Source organism: Paramisgurnus dabryanus, chromosome 16 (genome assembly GCF_030506205.2).
Source record: "Paramisgurnus dabryanus chromosome 16, PD_genome_1.1, whole genome shotgun sequence".
Classification (NCBI taxonomy): domain Eukaryota; kingdom Metazoa; phylum Chordata; class Actinopteri; order Cypriniformes; family Cobitidae; genus Paramisgurnus; species Paramisgurnus dabryanus.
The window spans coordinates 20,054,933-20,082,325 of record NC_133352.1 but is presented as its reverse complement, the minus strand read 5'-3'; the positions used below and the strand labels follow the sequence as shown (position 1 = coordinate 20,082,325).

General features: G+C 37.2%; 1 protein-coding gene across 4 annotated transcripts in view; it reads left to right on the top strand.

Annotated features, from left to right (window-relative positions):
• The first annotated feature begins 129 nt into the window (after positions 1-129).
• The window catches only part of atp11c (ATPase phospholipid transporting 11C (ATP11C blood group)), a 63,142-nt gene continuing 35,878 nt past the window's right edge, over positions 130-27,393 (top strand). For all 4 annotated transcript variants that reach the window (XM_065271895.2, XM_065271897.2, XM_065271893.2 and 1 more), the window contains exon 1: positions 130-681. In XM_065271895.2, coding sequence (XP_065127967.2) covers positions 655-681 — 27 coding nt within the window. In that variant the 5' untranslated portion in view covers positions 130-654. The remainder of the gene's footprint in view (positions 682-27,393) is intronic.

Genomic DNA, 27,393 nt, shown 5'->3' with positions numbered 1-27,393 from the left:
TGTTAATTTTCGTAAGGGATCTTTTTTTTAGATTTAAATGTGTTTAGTGTTGTAGCACATGCGACCATTACAGAATACATTTCCCAGAAACCCTTGCGACATGACGAGCTGAGTGGGCGGAGCTTTTTGGCGTAGCGGCTTTTGCCTCAGGAGAGTAAAATGTGTTTGACAGGAATCTGAAAGAGAGGAGGGGCGGTGGTACATGAGTGGAAACCCGCACCTTCGGTATATCGCCATCACTTTTTTTCATCGGCAATCTCCGGTCTTGTGCAGTGCGTGAACGGCGAAGGGGTGAATGCGGTGAAGCCCGTGTTATTTAGCGGCTCAGCAACAGGGCACACGGAGTACAGTATGCCGCTGACTCTATCGATCCCGCGCACGGGGAGCTCCCGCAACTAGCGCCGCGCAAAGTATCCTGAAAGGAGAATGCGAATGGTTAGGGAAGACAGGATTCAATTAATATGGAAACGATGTAGCTTCACCGCCGCACTGCATATAGCTCGGGGAAACAGGTTAGAAAACAGATAGCTAAATAGGGCGCCTTTCGCCGTCATACATGCAAAGTTACTCATCACTAGCCTATAGTTGGCTGAAACAAAAGGATCCCCTGCTCGACGGTGTCTTCACAAACCAAAGAAGACGGAAGAATTAAATATGTTACGGAGGAGGCTGAACCGATTGGTATGTATGGCTCTTCACATTACATCAAATGCAGCTAACGACCACGGGCTGAAGATGTCTCATGTCACCTCTCTAGTCTCTTGCAGTATGTATCTAACCATCAAACTAAATCTTAAAACAGTAGTCGATTCAAATGCCATGTAAGTTAAACGATGTTAGGGAAACACCCTTGAAAAAGCGAGATCTGGCTAACCTCAAGAGTTTCTTTCTCAACACCACTTAAACTGTAATTACTTTAGGTATGCAGTCAACTTCCTGGTAACAGTGACCAGCTGTTGCTAAGCGCAACGTTTGTATGCAACACGCTAGCTATTCAAAACGCTACTATAGGGTTTTTTTTAGATTATTTGGGGGGACTAAACAGCAGTTTCGGTCCGTGTGACCCTCCTTGCTAGACAGGACTGTCGGCTAGGCAGCACACTAGGTTTTGAGACGCTGTCTGGTGTAGTGAAGATAATCGTTGTAGGCAGCGCGTATCCTGCCAAAGTTTAACGTTGAGCTGCATTCCGGATCGCGTTAATCAAATAATACCTCTCAGTCTTGCAAGCTAAGCCCTTAACGTGTTGTACTTAAATCCAATAATTAATTTCCTAATGCCCTTCATTGCTGTAGCAACCTTTTAGATAGGAACTTTATTTGGGCACGTGATCTCGCCTGCAGGGGCATCAGTGCAGTGCGGGAAGATATTTTAGATAAAGCCTTTTTAGTTTTAGCTCGTTTAAATAGAATGTGTACCTGTGCAATCCGATTTCTTCGTATTCACTTTATATAAACTTCCATTTTATTTACTTTTAATTATTAATCCCTCACATGGCACAGTTTCAAATTGAGATGTAATTTATATCACTTGGGGTATTATGACTAGTCTTTTATTATGTCAGCTCCATTGTGAATAAACCACAGCGTTGCTTGCTTAGTCTTGTCTGTTTGCTTAAATCAGTTCATGGTCTCGCTCATTTACCCCTGAATCACTGTAGTTTTTGTGCCTTTGCATTACTTAAAGGATATCTGATCATTCACCAAACTCTGGTCACACTCACAATAACTTCCTTTTTTTATGCTAAGCCGCTCATTTGACTAGATCCTTTACTGCCAATATAAATAGTGTAGATACAGTGTTTCCAACAGATCTAATAGATACTTGGGTGATTCTCACGAAATCCAGATTTAGAAGGTGCCAGCATCAGAATTTTTTTAAAAGCCCTTGAAGCCAGTTTTGTTTTGCACATAAAAGATTAAGGTCTGAACTTATTATAACCATTATTTTTAGAGGATTTAAAAATCTTTCCTATAGAATTATTAATTTTTTTTAGATTACCTTTATCAAAAATGATCATTACTGCAACATGATATTACATTAAATATATCCATTTACAAACTCATGTTTCTGTAATGAGAACTAAAAAGTTGTCTAGGTACTATGACAAACATAATTTGAACTTTTATCTGGAGAAAAAAATAAGAACTGCTTACCTGGTAGCCATCTTGAGTGTCACAGTCAATTATGTCCCTTCCAACATTTTTTTTTAAAATGTTAGTTCCTTGAGGGCTTAAACAATGATTAAAAATTGTTGTGGAGGATGAGAAAATTGATCTTGGACACATTTATATTCCTTATTATTGTTTCTACATTAACCAATGATCACCAAATACCACATGTTTCTTCACTGTAAATGTTTATAGTATTATATGCACTGAAGCTTTTTATTTTTTAGATTTTTAATGATAAATATTTCCATGTCGAAGAACCCAAAATCCAGTCATGGACACGTTGCGGTAATGAAAATGTTCCTTTTAAATGTGGAAAAAACAACAAAATTGGTTTGTATGATGTTTAGGATTTATCCTAGCCCCAAACTAAAATGGCATAATTTCAGAACATCCTGTACTGACATATTTTAACATATATCAGTGCCTTTGTTTTGTTTCGAGATGCACAACAGTGTTGTTTTTTTTTTGTTGTAATGTTTGTTTTTAAAAACTTCTTAAATGTCATAATATAACATAGGCCTAGTCCTGGATTAATCTAAACCCTGTCTGGCAAACCACCTCATAATGTTTTATGTAGCTTTCTTCACTTTGTAATAAACAGAGCAGAAGCATTTAAAGTGCCTCTCTTTCTGTTCCTCTCTTGCTGATTAAAAGTGCTTAATCCACTCATTATTTAAGATTCAAACGTCTACTTGCTGTCACTGTGACGGGTGACTTTACATTACAGCTTTGCATTTTTATATCTTGCGTCAGCTTGCAACTTGTTTGCCTGTTTGAGCTATAATTGCTCATTCAGTGCATTAGGCTTGACATTAGCATTTCTTATTTGCTACCATCTCTGATTTCTGAACCAACATCTTAGATAGAAAAGATGGTTCATTAAAAATATTATATAAAATGTGAGAAAGAAAGTGCAGCGCATGGTCGTGACTTTCAAACAAGAGCCAGTTGTTATCGCCATAGAAACCAGACTGCACATACCCTTTAGCTTGTTCGTTCTCCAAACGACTCAGGTTTTACACACAATGTTAATCAGACCAGAAGTAATTAAACTGGGACCGACCCGGACCCGACTAATCATTTAAAATATAGATCCTGAACTGTACGGATCCTGGGTCTTACGTGAAGACCTCTAAGGCAAACAACTCTGTTCAAGTTCAGAAACATGAAAGATAGATACTGATATAGATACCAGCAGTAATAGAGCATTATAATGATAGTGTTCTCTGATATTTTCCCAAATGTCTAATAATATTACTCAGGTCAGCATATTCTCATGCCCTGCGGCAGTGTTCGCTTCAGTGTTTTGAGTATGATTCATAAATAATGGCCACCATGGTTTTTGTCACTGATGGAAAGAGTTTTGTCATCAAAATCTTACTGTAGTGCCACCATGTTTTCTGTGAAGAATGCTTTCATTTACTGGAAACTCTTCCAATGCTGTACAAAGAGAAAGCTTGACTATTTTATATGACACATTGTTAAATCTATATTCTTGAGAAGCTCAATAAAGATGGCTTTGTTTGGGACAGCAATTTTGGGGCTCCATGGGGGTTGTATTTCTTTGGTAGGATGCAAAATGTTGAAGCTACGTTTGATGTGCTTTGATTCCCTGAAGATAGTGGCCTGTTGTGTCTTCCGTGGTGGTCTGGAGGAAATGTGATAGCATTCAAGCTGAGATCTCTATTGTAAAGAGTGGAATATGCAGTGAACGCATGCTACAAAGGAAGTCCTATGCTGAAACTTTTCCGCTGTCTGCTTCTTGTTTCTGGAGGTGACTGCTGAGCAGAGCTGGGCAAAAAATTGCCTGCGATTCTCATGCTTGTCTCCTCAGTAAAGCCGGTTTGGTGATTAGTAGTAAATTACCATCACCTGCCTTTAGATGGAGCGGCATTTACTAACAGAGATGTTTTTCACTGAGAAGCTTAGCAAAATCGCATACAATATCGGAGGCGACTTCCCACGATTATGAACGCAATTTTGCAATCTTCTTGGTGAAATTCAGCTCTGTGTAGTAAATGCCACTCTATCTGAAAGCAGGTGATAGCGATTTGCTACTTATCACCGAACCGGTTTTACTGAGGAGACGCGCATGAGAATCAGAGAATCGCAGGCGAATTTTTTTTTGTGCCCAGCTCTACTGCTGAGTTGATTTTAGGAAGTGAAGAGGTGGTCAGAGCGTTTCTAAATATGCTTGAGTACGGGTCGGTTTTTGAGTGAGCATTTACAAATATCCTTTAAAGAGTTAGGAAACAATAGCTCATCAAACATCGGTTTATTTACCTCAGTCAAAATTCAGAAAGGCTTTTGAAATAGGGATGCTAAACAATTAATCGTGATTAATCGTTAGCAGAATAAAAGTTTTTGTTTACATCACATATGTGTGTAAACTGTGTATAATAAATATGTATATATATAAATATGAACACATTCATGTATAATTTTAAGAAAAAAAAATGTATATATTAAGTATTTATATTTATATATAATATAAATTATACATAAATATACAAATGTATATACACATGTAAACATTTCTAAAACATATACATGCACACTCAAAAAAATTGTTTGTTCAATCAACATAATTAAATTAAGGAAAACTTTTCCACGAAATTAGATTAGGCTTGTACAACAAGAATACAATAAGTTAATTTAAACAAATAATCTTTTGTTGCACCAACTTAATAAATATATTTATATTGGTCATAAAAACATTTTGTTCAATAAACAAAATTCAGTTAAGGAAAACTTTTCCACGCAATTATTTCAAAAAACAAAACAAGTTCATTCAAGCAAAAAAGTCTAGTTAAACCAATTGTCAGTTTCTATATAATACTAATTCGCATAAGCACACGTTAGCATGCTAATGACACATTGGATGAACATGTGAAAAGAGACTGATCTTCAAACAGTCATTAACACAGTTAGTGCTTTTAAAATAAGTACGTATGTCACATCCACAACTTAACCACAAGCGCCACTCTTTTGTACGATGGTAACCAAACAATTCGTAAAAATATAACACAAAATCTTCTAAATCAATAAGATAAACCAACATTAAACACTATAAAGTGTTTATCTTTACCTAAAAATGCTTAAAATAACACTTAATTAAAAAAATTACTCTCCAAAGGCAGTTGCATGCAAAGCATGCTGGGAAATACAGATTCATGGCCCAGTAAGTAATAGCAACAAAAATCATTAATGTGGTCCCAATATAAAATTATTGAGTTCATGTAATTTTTTAAAATTTAAGCAGATTGAACATTATAAAAATAGGTTGAGACAAAAAAATAAAAAATTGTGTTGTATTAACTTGTTTCATTTAAGTAAATTAGACAAGGTGCAAAAATATTTTTTTTGAGTGCATGTGTGTACATTTATTTATACAAAGTTATTATACACAGTTCACACACATATATGATGTAAACAAAAACTTTTATTCTGCTAACGATTAATTGCGATTAATCGTTAAGCATCCCTATTTTGAAACATCAACTTCAGAGCCTGTCTGACAGGATTTGTGTATGTGCTTCGACTATATTCTGAGAGTATTTATAGCAGATCCTTCCTCTCCAACAGTTAAAGGTGAGCTTGAGTGCTGCATCTGGTGCATAGTACAATGCTCTCATAGGAGAGACTTTGAGTCTTTGAAGCAAACCCCTGGGGAGATCTGAAGATGGAGTTGTGTGGATGTTATTAACTATGGCCTGGCCCAAAAAACTGTTTTGATGTGCAATTTTGACTTTTCTCTTCGCTCTTTAATTTTTGCACTGACTGTAATAATTTATACCATTTTCGGAGAGGTTACAAAACATCTACAACTAGCGTTACTTTCTTTATAATTCATATTTAATTAATTAATTTATTTTTTGTTTTTATGTTGTTGTGTTTTTTAAATGGTCGGACTGCATAGCAGTAATAGGACCATGGGGAAATTGTAAATCCCCAAATAAGCACCACTGCAATACGTGTTTAAGCATGTGCATTACCCACCTGACTGTACTGCTAGCACATTTTCAAAAATGTAAAAAAAAAAAAACGTTTTGATTGTAAAAAAAAAATGGCATGTGCATTATACACACAGTGTACTGTCAGTCAGGCCTTTTCTCTAGCCAGACAAATGTCTGGTTTCCAGTAAAAATTAGAGAAAATCTTTTTATAAGTTCCAATATTTTCTAAGTGTTAAAAAAAACATTTATGAAAAGATGATTTTCCATTAACCGATGTTATGCGACTAAAGCTAAATTTTTCATATTGCGATAAGTAATTCCAAAGGTCATGGTCATGGATGTTGGTAGGGTCATGTATATTGCAGCCACCACGCTAGCCATTTTGTTTTGTTTTATCGAAGGAGACGCATGCATTTTATCCAAGCATTAATGGCAAAGAAGCAAATTTGAATTTTCCATTTTCCATTGCAGTTTCGAGATCTATTCCATTTTTGGAATTGTCTGAAAAACCACCTCATTCAAGCGTAAAAATGCAATTTGCAGTTTCAGTTTACACAATTTAAAGGTAATGGAAACGCAACGAATGTAAGCAGGTGTATGCAGTTCTTCTTTCAGGTTTCAAAAATGTCTCATCATCATTGGGCATCATGTTTCTATAGTGTTCAAATAGTTTTTAATATAATAAAGATTTGAACTCAACAGTGGTTCTACTTAGTAATATTAAGCCCAGTAGTGGTTCTTAGTATCTCTCATTGCTGGCTATATTGTTCATGCTGTGTCTGAGTATTCAGACATTTTATGCTGTCATTGTAGTGTGTTCTAGCTGTGGATCAGTTGGGTTGTCTGGATTTCCCTCTGAATTATGTTTTTTGGGTATCTGGGCAGTGCATGATAACATCATAGACAAGCTGCCGACTTCAGGGACGCTGGTGTTCAGGTTTCCTGTAATTATGAATAAGTGGCTTTTGGTGCAGTTGCCTCCAGTCCATATTTGGCAGTATACTCCAGATATGACCTATTGTCCCTTTCTCCTCTTAAAATATTTTTTGTCACCAGGGATGCCCAAAATACCCAAGATGATAGAAGTTAATACTTAAATGAAAATCGATTTTTGATACCAACTTTACCACATCAATAAAAATCACACAACATTGCTGCTGTAAGAAAAACGTGACCACTTGTGTGGGTTTTTCTGGGTAGCTTTAGTAGCTTTAATGAGCCCTCTACAGTTGAATACAAGTTTAGGGCTGTTTGGCACATCTGTCAGCAGCAGAACTACAACAGCAGGCACCCATTAAGCTTTTACAAAGACTGCATAAGAGCTCGAGCTTTATATAAAACATGCACACATTTTTTTTTGTTACCACATTGGGCTGTAAATTATGAAATTGTTATTATGGGTGGACAGTCCAGAACTGTTTACAAACTCTAACTGATCTGTGTAATAGTTTCCATAAAAAAGGAATCACATTTACATCCATATTATAATTAATCTATACTGAACCCAAAACACAAAGTACAGGAGTAAAGTAAAGGCTTAAATTAAGACTGATGTTAGCTTTACTTCACTGCCAGAGCGAACTAGCAACTTATAAATGGATTAACAGTGCATTTTTCCTGTGTTTTCTGCTGAGTTTAGGGTGCGAGGTGCATCTTAGCACTAAAACTTGACATGCATGCAGTGTACTGTAAATGCTTCAAATTGTTAATGTTGGTGGCAAGAAATATGCTTGTGCGATGCAAGAACCACGCCTTTAGATAAACATTTTTGACTGCAGTCGTTCCTTTAAATAACACTCTTTCTGTGCATCAAAACTTTAATCCTGTCAAGCCACATATTCCAAACAGTTGCGTCAACAATTCTTCATGATTTTTTTCCTTTCACAACACGACTCAAGCTTGTGAAACCGTTGGCTGTCTTGTCAAAACAGATCAGCAGCATCAGTCTTTTTTCCTAATATTGTGTAATCTGCCCTTTGTGTAATTGTGGGAACATTACCAAAGAAGACCTTTAGTTTTGCAAGGAAAAGCCTTACTGGTGCTCTGCACCAGTCAGAGCCGTGTGTTTCTTTTGCAGACCAACTGGAAATACTCTTCAGCTGGAATCTTAAGCTCTGTTCCATCTCATATTACCCACCTGACCATCGGAAACAGCCCATAGTGGTGACTGGCCAGGCGGCCACCTGTTGCAAAGGGCAGAAACACAAATGATAACCATGTTGATGGCGTGATTGGCTTTTGGGGGTTAGCGTCAAGGGATGAAAGGCTTGCGCTAGCCTGCCTGGGCCTGTGATTTATTGGCCTCGTTTCATCAGTGGAGCCACGTATTGATTAAAATCCTGCTTCGTTTTGCTGCCATTTGTCTTGTCCCTCCCGAACCGTTTGGCAGACAGCAATGCTTGTGCTGACGACTACCTCTCCTCCCTCTCTCTCTCTCTCTCTCTCTCTCTCTCTCTCTCTCTCTCTCTCTCTTTCTTTCTCGCACTGTCTCTCTCTCTTTCAATGCGCACCGGCTGCCCATAATGAAAACGCAGCCAGACGCGCACGGCTGAGCCACACATCTCATCCGAGACAGAAAGGGGAAGAGAAAGCAGTGTGAGAAGCCGGGCATGGAAATGGAAGTGTGTGCGATTATCTACCTGTTGTATCCTTCCATTACCTTGCCTGTGTAATAGACAGGCTTTCAGTGCCACAGTGATAGTGTTGGGAGGGGCTCAGAGGTCTAGGAGGATCTGATCTATCTCTGAGAGCAGTTTGTCATTGTAAATAATTAAAATAATTTTCTTCTCACAGCGCACCTCCTTTCCCAGTTCTATATTATCACCAGGCTTATGGACTTGAAATGCATTCCTGTCATCCATATATTTATAAAGCCCCTTCCTGGGAATTTTTCAGTGTCGTGCCTGAGTTATCGGCAGTGTGAAGAGAATGAAAAGTGGGGGTGTGTAAAAGCAATAGACGCGAGTGGGTGTAGCAGTTAAAAAAGTCACTTGCTACTAGTGATATATCAATCAATTACATTGGCCGATATATTGGACAGTATTTGGAAACCATAATATTTGTATCAATATCAGTCGATATATCTTTCTGTTCCTTAAATTAGTTGTTCACACTGAAAAGACACTGAAAAAGATTTAAAGCCTATTCACTGACAGACAGTAAAATGACCCAGGGCTCATAAAATCGCAAGCCCGACGTCCCAGGGCTATTGTGAATATTGTGAATGTTTTTGAATTATTTCAGATTTGTTTAGGTAATTATATGGTATATAATTCGTGCATCGGGTTTTCAAATAGTATTTGAATGCCTGCTTACGTTTACCTTCACTTTCCATTCGCAATCGCTCTAACTGTACAGGGAGTGACATTGATTTTTCATATATGCTCTGGACCTGTTGCACACAGTTTCCTCCAACGTTTTCTTGTCAGTCAACAAGTGAAATGTCCTGCAGCAAGCTTAAAGAGCACCAACGGTCTGATTCACGATTTTACATTTCTTTTGGTGTGTAAGTGTGTATTAGTACATGTTAACAATATGCAAAGGGTACATACCGAGATGTAAACGATTACACAAGTTATCGTCTTCAACGTAAATCTCTTTTCTTGGACTACAACAAACACACGGATTGTAAGCAACGGTTTACTTCCTGGGATTGGTGATTTAGACAAGACAGACATTATCATAATTAGGGCTGGGCAAAAAAAATCGATTTTTCGATTAATCGATTTTTAAAACGTGGTCGATTAAAAATCGATTCTCAAAGAGCAGAATCGATTTTTTTTTCCATATTTATTTCCGCAAACATTGAACGGAGGAATGGAAGCATTTTAGATTTTGCAAGCAAAACGTGTTGTGGCTTTTAATTTCTTTTTATTAATTACCCACTTGTAAACTGCTGTTCACTGTTCTTTTTTATTAATATAGTATGTGTATTAAATCTGTATTCATTGAGTTGAATCGAGAATTGAGTATAAAAACCTACCTGAGAACCAGAATCGAAAATTTAATCGAGAATCGGAATCGAATCGATTTGATAGCTTGTGAATCGAAATCGAATCGATCTGGAACATCTGAATCGATACCCAGCCCTAATCATAATTCCTCCCGCTTTGGACTTAGCCTGTAAGTTAACTCCTGTTAGCGTTGCATTGTGAGCAAATCTTTCAAGCATGCATGGTAAGGAGCGTCACATTTCCGGCTGACGTCAGAGGTATTCAGGCCAATCACAACGTACATTAGCTGGCCAATCAGGGACACCAAGCTTTTCAAATCCGTGCGTTTCAGTAAGAGAGTGAAATCTGGAGCTACAAAAATGTACAGTATGTGGAAATAATGTGTTTTTTGAACCATAAACCATGTGAACACATTGTATTATACCAATTACACAAAATAACATTGTTTTTAAAGCAATAAAATAGGTGCACTATAAACATTTATATTGCATGGGCAGTGAAGAGAACTTGCTGAACGTTATGTCAAAAATTCCCAACAAGAACAAAGAGCAATTTGCTGTAGTTCAGGGTAAATTAAATATTATTATCAATGATTTGCTATGACATAATATAGCCCAGACATTAGAGGTATGGATTGAGTATTTCTGTAGCAAGCTACGTTCAGAAGCTCGCACACAGAGAATAGCATTTCCGACAACGCGCATAATTCAGTTCTCTCTTGTGACTTTACCGAACACATACACAAAAAGCAATATTGGCATGGATTCTTGTAAAAACAATTATGAATGTCTTAAAGTGAACATAATCAATTGATTAGGCTCTATGAGGCCTCGTGCAGAACTCGCTCTTAAAGCGACAGTAGCCCCTAATTTTCTTATTGGACAAATTATCAAATCTGTGAATGGAAAAACATTATATGATCTAAATGGGGAGTCTTGTGATCTACCAGAGCTGATATAGGGCTACCAGGGATCTTGTGAGCTCTTTGACCTATTATTAATCACATAAAGCGCGAGTAGGTTGTGTTATGCTAAACAACAACAAAACAAAAAAATATAATGTAAATCACAAATAATTATGAAAGTTATGTTGTTAGTAAAAAATCCAAAACTAATAGCTAAAGAACACGTCAAATTATCAATTTTAAAATCTCTGATTCACCTCTGTATTTGGTGCCCAAACATATTGGCCAAACGCACAGAAATAAGCACAAATGGAAAGCTGTAACTGAGGTTTTTGGGGATTATGTAATTGTTTCACCCATAATCCCGATTTTATTTTATTTTTTTTATTAATTGTGCAGCAATTTTTCAAACAGTGCAGTGAGGTGTTGGATCCGCAGTACATATGTTTTAATTTCACAATTTTCTGTTTGCAACTTATTTACTGTAATTGTGTTTGTGTTATCTTTTATGTCAGCCAGTCGGGCACATTTCTCAATATTAGTATCAGCCATAAAAAACATATTTGTTGACCACGACCATGCACTAATAGAGATTATCATATGAATTTGTAGTGTAGTGCACATTTGTGGATTTGGTTTTAGATTCTATATAAAGCTTTAGTTTCTATATAAACTTTCTTTTATTAAATTCCTAATAATTTTTTCATTGTAAGTTTTTGGTACTATTAATATTGTGAAACACAAATAGCAAAGTTAAATACTGGGCTCAGATGAGCTCACATAAACTCTCCCATCACTGCAGGAAAAGAAATGAATCTCTCAGCTCATTGGTGACTGCAAGTAAAGTCACTGCCCTGCAGCTCAAACCGTGTGCCGCCTCAGCAACCTGGATGCGCCGTAGCTCGCATTACTTTCTCTTTGCTGCAAAGCTCATTTGACAAAGCTTGCCTGTTCTCAGTTCCTTCAAATGCAATTTGCGATAATTAATTAAACAGTAATTACAGTGTGTGATGCTCAATGCACAGCTAAAGATAATTGCATTAGAACTGCAGGAGCTGAGATACAGCTTTTTTAAGCATGTCAGCATTTAGATGCAAATATCCGATGCTGAATTATAGCAAGAATGCCTCATTGTTCCCCAGCACAACTTCCTCAGCCCCCTCCACCTTTTATTTATTTTGCTGGGATGAAAGCCACAATGCGGTCAAACAGATTAGTTTATTCAGAGATGCACCGTGCATCTGTGGAGACATGATACATCCTGAGATATCTGAAACGCTTGCTGCACTTGACCAGCCATTACAATGACTGCATGTAATAATCTCATCACAATCTTTTTACTGGGCTAAAGATAGAGGAGTCTTCCTATGGTAAGTTAGTCTATTTTAGGTAGAAGGGTCTGTGATGTCACACACAGGACCCTTTTCCTAAATGGCTTTCGTAGATGGCTTCAAAGTCTGTGGATTGGGGCTACAACAACTAGTCGTTCAAATTCATTGTTAACTAATTTCATAATCGATTAGTTGGTCTGCGACACGTCCACTTCATACAGCCCAAGCTGGTGCTTTTTTCCATATAACGAGAGCTGCCAGCTCAAAGTCTGTACAACCTGAGCTGCACGTTTATCAGGTGCTTCTTTTCACCACGCGACCAGCTTGGTTGAACAATGACAGAAACAAAAGCGCAAACGAACGCTGGTTAATAAAAATAATTGAACCACAAACCAAGCATCTGTTTTAAAGTAAGGGGGAAATTCATGTTTTTATTACTGTAACAAGGCATGTATATCACTTTCATATCATAATGGCTTATTTATTTTGTTATTGATTCTCATCAAGGTCTAAAGTTGAAGAATAAAATGAGTTTATTAATCTGTGGCTAAATTTCTTCAACACATCCCTGAAGACTCAATTCGTTTTGTTTATTTACTATTTAAAAACTGCACAAACTTTTTATTTAAGGTTTAAAATATAGAAATAACAAAGATTATATTAGTAAAGCTTCTACTTCTACACATTAATGCCCTAATTTAGTGCCTTATTTAGCTGTAAGTGAATAGTTGAATTAAGTAATTATTTATGTTTTTATTGAATTATTTTTTCATAATCGATTAATGGGGAGATTTTTCGATCTAAAGTTTTTTGATTAATCGATTATGAATATAATCGTTAGTTGTAGCCCTACTGTGTGTTTGTGGTGGATAGACAGCCATCGGAAATCAAGTTTGATAAATCTGTTTTTATAAACAAAAGCAGTATTCCGACTTACAATCAGGTAGGATTCACAGGGTCACATATTATTCTGATGGTTTAATGTGAATCAATAAAATGTAAAGAAAACTCAAGGAGTCCCCAAAAACTCTCCTGTGTGTACTTTTCATACCCTTGACATGGATTTAGGTCTAGTGTTGCTAGTTTATTTTCTTAGTATCAGGATACTGTGCACTGCTCAATATTGCTCTATAGGATTATTAGGATTAGTGCACAAAAAAAAACTGGATCAACATGTTTTTAGGTGTCATAAACATGGTTAATGTGTGAATGATGAGTACACTTTCAGTAATGACAGTCAGCAACAAGTTCCCAACCTCATCTGTCGTGCTGACCACTTGTGTAGGCGAGGCGTGCCTACAGACTCCAGTAAACAAAGCACAGTGGCTTCCTGTTGTTTTGTAGCACTCAGCTTTTCCTTAAATTTACTCGCATCCCTTTTTGATCTCACGTTCATTCTGAGAACTGGGCTTCTCAGTGCCAAGTCAAATGCAAACTTGAACTTTCCCTTGCTGTGAAGAGCAAGAACCAGCATGTTTTAAGTGAATGTTTTGGCACACATTTTTATTTCATTATAGTGTAAAAGAGAAAGGTTCTCGGTGAAGAGCAAACATCAGCATTGACATCACTTGCTAAAAGCCATCGCTAAAAATGTGTCTCAACCATCATTTGTGTGCACAACCCCCAGATGAACTTTCTGTCTTTTCTGTCTGTAAGGTCATATGATGTGGCGTTTAAACTTTTTGCACTGCCAGTCGTAAGACTTCACCTGTCCTGGTGCTTTTAATAAACTTTTATTCTTGCTATAGATTAATCGCGATTTAATCGTTATGCATCCCTAAATACAAAAATAATTCATAGCTATCACAGGTTCAGAGTATGACCAAAAGGCCCTAAAAGCACAGATTTTGGCTTAATCACCACAGTTGTTCTTGTTGTTGGATATTAGTGACTCTTTGAAGTGACTTTTGGTCACATTTTCAAGTCTTTGTACTTGTGAGCACCTGTTAAAGTTTATGTTGTTGATGATTTCTTGTTCACTGACTTCCTTTTAATAGCTTGATTTTTTTAAACAAGCACCAGTTACTCTTATAGTCAAATGTAATTACTGTTTGTTTGCATGTATGCTTAGATGCAAATGTTAGGTGATGTTTGTTTTTTCGATTGTGCATTTACATTTACGCATTTGCCTTTTATCCAAACAGTACTTTCAAGCATGTTTTTTATCAGTATTCAGTATGTGTGTTTCCTGTGAATCAAATCTACCTTTGTGCTCCTAACGCAATGCTCAAATTGAATTACAGGAACACCAATTGGTGATATAATGACCATAAATTGAACAAGTTTCAAAGGGCATTTCACCTAGTTTTTTAGGAATTACACTGGGGAGAAATTTTTCTTTTAAACCACTTTGAAATGTTATTAACAGTGCCCTTCAGATAAAATGACTTGGCTTTTCGGAACTGTGGATCTACTATTGATCCTTGTTGAGTGATTTGGTTGCTGTTGGGAATGGATAAGCTCAGATGTGCCTGATTTTTGTGTGAACATTTTTTGGGTCTCTAACAACATGCCCTTTTGGACTTGCTTAACTTCAGCCTGTTGTTTAGTTAATGTGTGCTGTTTGGTCTGAAAAACCTTCAAAAGGCCCATAAACTTTACTCTGGATATATAAATCCCAGAAGTTATTTTAAGCATTCAGCCCTTTCCATTTCTCCCTTCAGTGCATTTAATTACTAGGTCCATTTTAGTGTAGCACCAGTCTTTAGTTCATGTGGCAACCACGTCTATGTTTGCAAGTATGCAAACAGATATGCAAAGTCAGTAGTAGATCGTTTGTTTTGGCATTAACTTGTGGTTGTTACTACCCGCATGGCCGGGTCACGTGCAGCATCAGCACTGGATCAAAAGATCTCTGGCGTGCTCTTTCAGAAGTATTTAGAGGCTCATTGTTCACTCGGTCATTTACACTAAAGACTGTTTTCTGTTCTTTGGCCTTCACCATCACTTTGATGCTCTGGCCTCCTTCCCTATTTGCTTACCATAGATTGTCTGCTGGTCTAAAAGTCAATGATTTGTGCATGGGTGCATTGATGCATAGCGGTGCCATTTTGTTGAAGACTCGAGTCGAGCTCCAAAGCACTCATGGTTACATAAGATACATAAGCATTTAAAATAACAATTAACAGAAAATAAATTTTGTGTGCAGAATTCAAAGAATTACATGCAGGGGATGTGGCCTCAATGGTCCTTCAGTAAGCAGCATGTTCAGGGTGGAAATTCAACTGAAACGGCATAAATCTTGATGTTTTTAACAAAATTATCCTGCAAGATTTTATTAACTACATTTAAGTTCCCTGTTATAGGCAACTTTGCACTTTTTTCAAATTCCCAGTTTATTCCCATTAATTCCCCATATATTCCCGTTAATTCCCATGTAAAGTTGTTTCCAGCCTTGAAAATTCCTATGCTTTTGTCACTTTGTTGTGGTCGGTTTTTTCTTTTCTTTATATGTGATAGAGGCAGGCCATTGGGTTCAGGTAAATTTCTGAGGAAGTTCAAAAGCCTGTTTTTGGAGTATTGGTGGTTTGCCTGAACTCTTGCCACTGGGCACATTTGACATGCAAAGTTTTCAGTCACTGAAGCATGGTCTCACAAGGAAGTGCATTGTTTGGAAATCCCCTGTCAGGCATCATATTACTGCACGTTTAACACCTACATGTCACAAAATAAGATATTTTTGGTGATGTAAATTAGTCAAGTTTGAGTTACATCACAGTGTACTAACATACTGCCGATGCCACTGTATTTCTAAATGGTAGTTTTTCATATTATGGCATGTGTAGTTCTAAAAAAAAGTACCCTTTTCGCCTAAATGTTCATTCCAGAGTTCCCCTGCCCATTTAGTCTTAACAAACATGTAGACCAAATAGGATATATATTTAAGCTGTTATTGCATGCACAGCAGGATAGAGGATAGAGGTCATAGTCTTTCATCTTTTCAATCCACTCTGTATTTATTGTTGAAAAACTCATAGCGTGAGACACAACAGCTCAAGGTTCAGGAAGTGAATTTATAAGTGATGGATCACAAATCATTTTCTGTCCCATTTCTTATAACTCATTTGATCACTGATTCGGTGAGAGAGTTATTCTGTCACAAACTTACTGTGTGTTTTTCTGCAAGTTTAAAACATTTCAGAATATTTATTACAGGTTTTTGTGCCTAGGTGTCAGGAGCAGCTTTGCAGTTTTGTCAGGAGGGCTCATTAATTTTACCTGAAAACAAAATGCTAAGCCTAAAAAGCAGAAATAGGCACGGAAATAATGTGCAATGACTGTGAAATGTCATTTTCATTTATCAAAGTTTGTGTTTGAAACACAATCACAGGAAGTTCTTATCCTGGGAAGTTTCAGTGTAACAAAGAGCTTAAAGGTCCACTGTAACTTTTCAGAGGATCTCTTGACAGAAATGCAATATAATATACTATTAGGGTGTAACAGTATATACCGAACCGTCATGCTATGTACGTCATGGTTAAATGTGCGTAGTCTGGTGACGAATACATGCATTCAAGTGCATGTAGCTCTCACAGGCTACGTTTATATGCACAGAATTTTGTCAATCCGACTAAATGTTACGACAACACAGTTTGCATGCTTTAAACATTGCAATTAAAATGTTTATTTACATGTACATTCTATATAATCTAAAGAGAATGCCTGCGCAAGCGCACAGCAGGGTTGCCAGCTTCACGTATCAAAACCATCCCTATGGACATTCAAAACTAGCCCAAATACCATTAACTAATGAACGAAATCCTTTCACTTTTAACCCACAGAAAAAAACCTTCCTGCGGAGACAGTTTAAACAGTTGCCCAAATCTGAACTCAAAAATGCAGAGGATTTGGCAACGCCACCCAGCGCACAGCATATTTCATTGAGTTCACGCTTTATCTCTGGATAAATGTACAAAGCTGAGTTGGAGAAAGTTGTTCTTTAAAAGTTTTTAGATAAAGGCAATTAAAACACAATTTTCAAAAGGCATGACCCTATTTTATTGCTTCATGTAGCCTAATGTTATGAAAGTATACATGAACGCTGCAGAATGTACAGCACGTGACCCAATTACCTTTAAGGTAACATAAAATGATTGAACGGGGTATTTATCCTTGTTCTGTGATGTGACATGTAGACAAACATTTTTTTGTTTGGGTCTGTAATGCCTTAGAAGCTTCCTAAAAACCTTTCTCAGATAGCTCTATTAGGGTGGGGGATTTTAAACAAGTGGTTTTGCACCTATTTGGCTCCCCCTAATGGCTTAACTTGCAATCTCATTACTGATTGGCTGACTTTGCTGCCACTCAAAGAATGTAGCCAATTATTTTAAAGCGAAGGGGCAGTTAGATGCCTGTGATGTCATAAGCATCAGTTTTTCAGATTGGGCTGTTTTCTGGCTGACATTTCTAAAAGAGGAATTTCTATGAGACTGAGATGTTTAGCATGTTTAGCAATTTTGGTATGTTCGTGAATGTGGGTAGACTACCATTATTCAACAAAGACAAGGTAAAAATGGTTTTTCATTCTCTGTCTCCTTTAATAATGTGTGTTACCATTGCCTTGCTCTTGCATGTTCTGTGACGACGATCATGTGATATGTAAATATAAGACGTGAACTTGAACACAAATGTTCTTCGCATGAGCCATCAATACGATTACAAACTGATTATTTGGTTGCATGTAAACATAGCTACAGACTGATCAACCTCTGACGTCAGAGAAGTGTGCGTTTAAAACCAGTGCTGAGAAATAGTAGTTTGCTTAAACAACACGTATTCCTTAGGAAAATCCAAGATAGTTTTACCATGGTATTTTTATTAAAACCATAGTAGTTACCACACATATCCAATTCCCTCATACAGGAAACATATTTTAACCAAGGAATATCCAGTATATCTTTTAAGTAATGAAATTTCACCAAAAACAAGATAAGTTAACTATTCTTCTACAATATTTAAACCATGTTTGATTTTCATAAGGGATAAACAACAGTCTCTTAATCATTGAATTAAACATATTATTTCATCCATATTCAAAACCCTTAAGCTTTTGGTTTTATAACTGATTTAAATGTATGTACAAAACAAAGTTACAAGTTCCTTTAGAAAGAGTAGGTTATTTTTAGACAAAACCTATTTATGTGGTTGAATTTAAATGGAACAGTTTTGACGAGTCTATCTATAGCTATCTGATCAGAGAAGTGACCAGGTGTAAAAGGCTACAGACTGCTGGAATGTTAAAAAAGGTTAATTTTTGTAAATAATGTGAACTAAATATAGTAAAAAGGACTATGTGCAATGGTGAGAAAATTGGCAAAAAAAAATGGTATTCGGCCTTTGGCTGAGTATTTCATTTTGTTTGGCTTCGGCCAAGAATTTTCCATTTGGTGCATCCCAAGCATTTAGTATTTTGTTAGTAGTTTAAAGTTTATAGTTATTAAGGTACTAGCTCTTTTCATTTGAATAGGCCTGTCTCTGTCTGATGTTCAAAAGCAGGTCTTCTGTCTTTGCATGTCTTTTCTGATATGAGTGTTGACGTTTGCATGTCTGTGAGCTGTCTGCATCTGATTAAGTAGTCGCCAGCTGGAACGTTGGCACAGGCTTAATGCTGCTTTAGATTTCCATTGAAATCAAAACACTGGACCCATGATGTTTCCCTGCACGCCTTTGAAATGTTATTGATATTTTTCTCCATTTAGATGTATGTGTGTATGACAGGGGGCACTAAGTAGATGGTTGGGGTACTTGAAAAGATTTCAGTTTTTGAAATCACACTATTTATAAAATAACTTTATGAAACAGCTTAAAGGGCGTTTTGCAGGTAAATTTTTTCAACGAATTTGTGCAATTTGCTTGTTAATAATAAACATTTAAACTGTTATCCATTGTATTTTATGTTGTTGAGTATCACAAAACCCGAAAAAGTATGAAAAAGTACAGCGGTTTGCAATGATTCTCCTTTCCCCCACAACGCACTGTATGACGTCACGCTGGGGAGAGAATTTACCAAAGCAGCCTTGAGAGCATTGAGAATGACTATAGAAAGACGAGTAAAGTACAGTTCTGATAGCGCAGATTATTTACATAGATAGATAGATAGATAGATAGATAGATAGATAGACAGATAGACAGATAGACAGATAGATAGATAGACAGATAGATAGACAGACAGATGGATAGGCTAGTATAGAGAGATAGGCAGACAGCCAGATAGCATAACGTTAGCATCTTCGTGTAGAAAGTAAACAAACAATTAACATACTCGTGCATGCTGGCTTGAGGGGGTCCATGATCCTGCCTGAAGTGGGTGTAACTTTTATGCGATCTTCAGCACAAACGGTTTTGGCAGCATGTCTCTAATCCTGGAAGGTGAGTGAAGCACGTCACATCTGTTCGCGGGGACCAGCGACCCAAACGCACTCACTTTCTTACAGCCAGTAGCGGAATGGCAATCGAGAGAGTCGGGACTTTCCCGGTGGGTCGATCTGATAATAGTTATACGTTTCGAGTTAACAACACCGTCTGGCGGCGTGATGTGCGCCGGTTCCCGCAGCCCGCTGGTCAAAGTGCAGCCTCTCTGCTCAACAAAGTATATGAAAGTGCTCAACCTGTTCGGCAGGTCCAAACATGTACAGGATTTATAAAAATACGGTGATCAATGAGCGGTTCCTCCTCAAATGGCATAGTCTGTCGTGATGTAAAAAGCCGCCGAACGCCTGTTTATTACAGTATGTATGCGGTCGGATCCGAGTGTGCTGCTGACTGCTGCTGCGTATAAAATGATCGTGTGATTCGTTATAATCACATAAACAATATAACAAAGCATCCTTTTATTTCACAAAACAATATATTTGAGATATTATTTGATAGACTAGTAAGTGTGGATTAAGGATGTTTAAAAATCTCTAGCCTGGTGGTCAGGACATGAATGGATCAAATCAGCAGATTTGCGAAGTTTTATTTATCTCCACATATATCATAAATAATAATTAGCATGGTAACTTTGCAGTATAACACATTATATATTTCCTACGATGTATATATGATTTCCAAATTATATACGTAAGTATTAAACAGCAATAAATGTCTCATCTATCTCTATGGCTCTGGCTGAGTCTTTCTCCACTTCTCCCCAACGTGACGTCATCGCAGAATTGCGTTAAAATAACCGTTAATACCAAAAACGTAAAAAAGTGGTCTTTAAGACCATTTTTGAGACATTTTAAAAATTATACACATATCTTGAGTGATTTATGTACCCATTAATCGACAGTGGTGGTTAACCTGCAACACGCACTTTAAGTTTGATGGGAAGTTGTTTCACCATCATTGATTCATGAATCACAGTACTGGCCACCAAAGATACCCAAATAGTGTGCACTTAAACAATGTTAAAAATAATGCTAATGATTGATGTTTAGTAGAATATGGCACATTTACATGTACCTGATAGTTGATGGGGCTGTTGGTGTGCATAGGATACATTTTTTATGGAAACACTGATACAGGTAGATTTTTCTCTTTTAAAAAGTGGAAGTTTTGCAAATGTGGATGTGCTTTGATTTTTTGTGCTCTTAACAATTAAACAATCGCGTCTTCATTTCTGGCCTTGAATAAGACGTTGTGAATAGAGTTTGGCAGCATGCAACGGCTCAAGAGTCCTTTATTATGACCCTTATTATGTTTAATGCTGAACTCTTGTCATAATCAATTATGTTATTTTTATCTCTTCTGTCCCCCGGCTTGTAACTTACGCTGCTTTTCCTTTGTGCAGTGTTGTGTATAGCTTGCTGTTTCTGTAACAGTCTGTTGTTGAGTAACTAAGATTTTTACTGTGGCCTTGTCAGCGTTTACTTACTGTTAACCTTGAGGCCGCTGCTGTAACGTTGATCTTGTGGTTATTGACTCCCAGTAAGAGGCAGGCAGAGGAAAGGGAGGTTAGATGTGAAAGGTACAACAAACATGTTCACTGACCTGAACTGTTGAACCCCACACAGTGTTTGATTACTGAAGAACTGAACTTTAACATGGAATTCTTTATGCATCATTTTTAATTATGTTATAGTAATAATTGAATAATTATTTTGATTACCATGTTCCTGTTTGGCTTCTGAATTCATTTATTTTACTAACTAACTGTTTATGTAGTTGCCCCATCAGTTATAATTGTTTAGTTGTTAACAAAGCACTGAGACATGAAACTAAACAAGATTTTTATTTGACTCAATTTCCTTTAAGTGGATCCAACAATTAGTGACTTGGGTTGATAAATAACTAATCACATAATGATGCTGTCAAGCAAATCTTCACCTAATATACATCTGAAATGAAGCGTTAATTCTCCTTAGTGAAAAACTGTGTAAAAAACTGCTTTAATTAATTTATAACTTGATTTTTATAAGACCTACATCATTATCAGCATCGACGCAGTCGATTGTATCAATCAATTGCGATAGCTCTACTAATAATGGTTACAAAACAAAACAATTTTTGCAAAATATACAGCCACCTTTAAAGGTTTGTTAGAATCGATACAGAATATGCTGTATCAACGACCACATCACCAGAAATTCATGACAATACCGCCTTATCGATTTTTTTGAACACGGCACTAGTTTTACCCCTTATATCTAAAGCATTTTACTCAATCAGTCACTTTTGTAGGATTTGAGCTTTTATGTGAAGTGCTGAGTACTGATACCTTTGTAATTCTGTGGTTTAATTTTGGAAGCCATGGCATGTGTTCCTTTACACATTTGATCCCCTGAGCTCTGGAACCTGTTCAATTTCCTCTTCCCTCACACCTGCCCCACCCAGGAAGTCGCCACACGGCGCTCTGATGTGTGAAGAGATGTCACGCATCACAGACCCTTACATAATCCAGGCTCTTCCCATCCGGATAGCCGGAATATTCCAATTTCATCTGCATGCTTGTTGTCTGAAGATATAGAATTGAGGGTAGATCCAGTGGGAGATGAGAAGATGAGGGAGATGAGAGAAACAGTTGTTGACTTTTAAATAGCAGTCTCATCTAAATCAGAGTAGGGGTGTTAAGATTTGCATCTAGTTTGCAGTAGATAGCCTTTTGTTCCTCCATGTCTGATTGGGGGGACATGAGTTATCTCTCAGCACTTATGCATACTGATGGACTGTGATTGAGTTTTCAGGAGGCGAGAGCGCTGATGTGAACGATTCGGGCAGATAGATACGTGCGAACAAGGGATCAGCTTGTTATCTGATACATGCTGTGAGTCGGTTCTGTCTATGTGAACCTGTCGGACAGTGGTTGAATGTGTCCTGACAGGTTGTGACAGCATTTAGCCTGTGGCCTGATGTCTACCATACCGAACCTGACGAGGTGGAGCTGACCTGAGATCTCTACACGGGCAAACTCGGCACTAAGCGTATGCCATGTATTAGACCTATGGGTGAGCAGTCACATAGCATGTTTTTGGTAAAAAGTTTGACACAATATTTTTTAATACTTCAGACTTATGTACTGTAGTAAGTAGGGGTGTGACAAGATCTTGTGCGACGAGATCTCGCGAGAGTGAATATGTATCGCGAAATTAATTATGTTACGAGATTTCTCATGGATGTGAAATGCTGGCGGTTTCTTAAACACAAGGCTGCATCCTTTGGGGGTCGTATTTGTAGACTGCATACTTCATAAAGACTGTCTTGTTACAGAATATTAAAAATTATAAAGTTTACTATTATATTAAGTTAATCGTTGTAATATGTTTATGACTTTTGAATGTAATGCTCAGTTATCTGAAATAAACCAGGTTGAAGACGTATGCAGCCTCTGGAGGATGTAGCCTTTTGTTTGAGAAACTGTCAGCACAAAATTAAGTTTCTGGCTAAACCTTTTCCAGTGCAGTGTGCATGCATTATATTCAGTCTTTTACTGCATGTGCTTCTTTGTTTGGGCTTCCAATAATGTTCATCTAATGCTGCGTTCACACCAGCCGCGGTAGAGTCGTCAAGCGCGAGTGATTTCAAAGTTAAGTCAATGTAAAGACGCGTTGATGCGCATCTGGAGGTTTAGCGCGACACGGTACACGCTATTCCGCCTCACTTGCATGTCTTGTTCACGCGAATTACGCGAATTGAGCTTTGCCGCGGCAAACGCGCAAGTTGAAAAATTTCAACTTTGGTGGAAAAACGCGCCGCGTTAACCAACCAGGAGCCTGCTCTAGTAGTGACGTGATTACAGGAAGCGAGGAAAGTCGCAGAAGCCCCTTCCATGACGCAAATTTCTGCGTGAATGTCTCGATGACTAGAATTTCACGCGCGGCTTTCATCCGCAAATGAAGCAAGTAAACTCAAACTGTACAAGCTGCAAACTAGGCGCGGTAAACGCGATTTTGATGCCTCAAACGCTGCTCGTGTGAACCCACGGTAAGACGTGTTGCGATTGTTTGTTGATCAGTGTCAGAAGTGTCTCAGCAGATTAAACCCTCACTCAGAGCTTACATGATTTTATCTTTGCATGTTCTTGCTCAAATAAAATTGGCTGTATAATTTCTATTGTAAAGAATTTGACAAATATTAAAGATTTAAATGGATTCAAACGTTGTTTGGTTAAAAGTAAGCGTCTAAAGTTTAGATTCTAAAGTGAAAGAAACAGAAGCAGGTCCGTTAGCACCCCCTGCAGGCATTTGTTATAATACATAATGCTGTTTTATTACAACGGCTACTTATTACTGTAATGTCTTTACTTGTTTTGATACTTTATTTGAACAAATTATTATTGCTTCGTCATTATTATGTAATTTTAAAGGTTATTGCTGACTTGGGTCTATTTTTATTACCAAAAATATCAAAATACTTCATTATCAATTAGCAAAATAATTGTTAGGTACAGTCCTAGATTAGTTAAAACATTAAAAAAAATGTGATTTCAGTTTCTCATTCATTTATTTTATCATTGAGGATTTCTTAAAAAAATGTAAAAATCTCGTCTCGTTCTCGTGAACCCAATCTCGTGTCTCATCTCGTCTTGTCTCGTAGATTAAGTGACTCGTCACACCCCTACTAAGCTTTTTTAATTGTTTTCACCTTTCTTTTTATTTTTGTGGGGAATTTAAACAGAAAGGTAAAATATAAAGGTAAGATCACAAGAAATTAATACGTCATGCATCAGTGCAAAAACTTATGTAACACTAGTTTAATATAATCTTTTTAAAAGGGTCCTATTATGCTCATATTACCTACTACTTTTCAATTTTAGTTGGTGTGTAATGTTGTTTTTGCATCAAAAAGTCTGCAAAGTTACACAGCTCAAAGTCCTTTCTAAAGTGAGATATTTTTCTAATAAAATAAAGTTTAAAAAACTCAAATGAACCGCTCATCGGAACTACAAGACACTTCTGCCGTTTAGTCACATGTCACAGTCAAAGGCATACACTAAAAGGAGAGTGAGGTCTGGTTGAGCTACTTTCATCTGTTCTCGCCTGAGACAAAGACTACATTAACATTGACAGCAGTAATCTAATTATCAACCTTATATTGAATATGACAGTATTAAATTTAAGGTGTTTACACAAGTTGCTTTAAGAATAGGCCTTTAATGGTCCTTATTTTACGTTTTAGAACATAACTCGATTAATGGTAAACACCATAACATCCCTATGCCACGCCATCTGACGTTACCTCCAGAATGTAACATATCAACATACTTCATAATAGTTTCATTTTTAAATGAACGAAAGCTGCAAGTGTAGCAAATTATTTGTCATGCTATACGTTTACGGAGTCAATTATTGCGCTTGTACCTATGTTTCCACAAACATTGCTCTGGTGCCTATTTTTAAGACATTTGATAGGTAAGGTGTGCGTTTTACAGAAAAATTATCAACACCCATGGAACATTTCTCAAACAATCAGAATAAAGCATTCAGCAGCCCCGTGGTAAGTGCACATAGATTTTTATTAAACAGTATGCAACATAATACAATATTTCAAATGTAATTATTTATTTTCCCTTTTATTTGTTAAATGCATTATATCATTATGTCTGTCATTACAAACCAAGTCTTATATTAATCAGAGAAAACTGAAAGCCAGTGAAAGAAAACATTGATTTTTTTATTTCTTTATTTAATATCACAATATTGTTACACAAAATGACTCAATAGTAATACTGCAGGACATGACTCCTACCTGTTGCAAAACTCCCTGCTCTGCCTTCTCTTATAAAATAGCATTTAATCACATAAACACCTAAATACAATTCCCAACAAAACTATTGTTTAGTCTAAAACATGTTGAAGATTACTGAAGACGCTGTAGATTTAATAAATAATGTGCTAATTCCTCACAAAAGCGATTCATTCAGCTTATTAATGTCTCTCCTCTATTGACTCCCATTCAAAGAAAATGTCTCCATCCCTGCGTAGTGCGTACTGCAGCGTTTTTATGATAACTTTGCAGGCTTGCCTTGAAGTGGCTTTGCTGTTTTGTTTCTCGTCAAACGTGTGTGTGTCCTGTCGCAAAATTCGGTGTAAACTCCCACACGATGTTATTAGTGTAATTAAGGTGTGTACATGTCAACAATGCACTTTAAAAATGCAACTAAAATAGGAATACTCCACGTCTTAGTTCAATTTGTGTTTTAGCTGTGGGCTCACTTTTAATTGTCATAAACCTCTGCTCACCACTTTACAGGGTCTGGCTATAAAGATTTGGATACACATGCCCTATGACAAGATAACTCATTCTGTAATGATCACACCTTGCCTAATAATTCCTTTTGAGGACTTTATCCACTGAGATGCTATTAAGTGTGAATGTAATACACTGATATTGTGTGCATGTATACTCTAAGCGCACTGATCGGGACTCAAACCGACCATCGGCTGAGGAGATCAGCATGGGAGTTAGGTGCTTTGACAAGGAGTGAGGTTTACACATTGCATAGCTTTCACACACTAGCTGGCTTGTGTTGTGCTTGCACAATTGCTTATTGTCGATCAGCTTCAGTGTTTCCTCTAGGATTTTTTTCAGCTGTGGCGGCAGGGGGCGCCCATGAGGATTATAAATGTAAAAAAAAAATTTAATGTAGAATATAGGCTACAGTAAACTAACATGTATTTTTTTAGAATTTTCACGCTGTCATTTACTTTTCCTTATATTTATAGCATATTGCTTTTCTATGTTTGATCTAAACTGTATTTTCTTATAAAAACGTTATACAGCTACGTACGTAGTTCGGATATTTCATTGTAGTTTTAATGTAGTGTGCATTGCAAGTTCGTCCTTGTGTTTAGCGTACAGAGCTGTTACAAAGTCATGCAGTCCTGTTTGATAATCCGCACCGCTGTGATTGACAGAACAACCGACCAGTTATCCGACATCAGCAGCAATTTTATTTCACACCCGTACCATTTGACATAAAGACTGTGACCCCGAGCCGGTCACACCGCAAATCGGGCAGTTAAATATAAACCTTTACCGGTCTTCAGACAGATCTTAAACACAAATAAGCACGGGACATTTAAAAACGAGTCGAATTTTGGTCTTGGATGTTAGACCCGCATTTTACTCTTGTCTATTGAGTCCCGACCTGCATCTACAACACAAATGACACGCAAATAGCCTATTACACCCGTTAGATCAAATATTATGCGGTGAAATTTTGTGTTTAGAGTTGGGTTTGGTTAAAGGATTAGGATAAAACAGTGCTCATCCAACGAGATTTCGTTTGCTGTATCCCTTCTATCCACAACCGCAGGCGTGGCGGGGATGTTTTAGGAGTGGCGGGCCGCCACGGTTGAATGTATATAGCGGAAACACTGAGCTTGTTATTGTATAGGTATTATTTACACCTGAGAAGCTGAAGCTTGCGGTTTTGGTAAGCGGCAGGACTTTCCAGTGGATGCTGTAAGCGATGACCAATTACAATAGACTGGGCATTTCAGAAGGAGAAGTTTCATAGAGACTGGAACTACAACAGATATTTTAAGATACACTTGAAAAAGAGGTCAAGTCGGCTTTTATTGTCGACATGACTTTTAGGTGCTGCAATAATGTAAAATGTGTGAAAATTAACTGTTTTTAACATAAAGCATGAA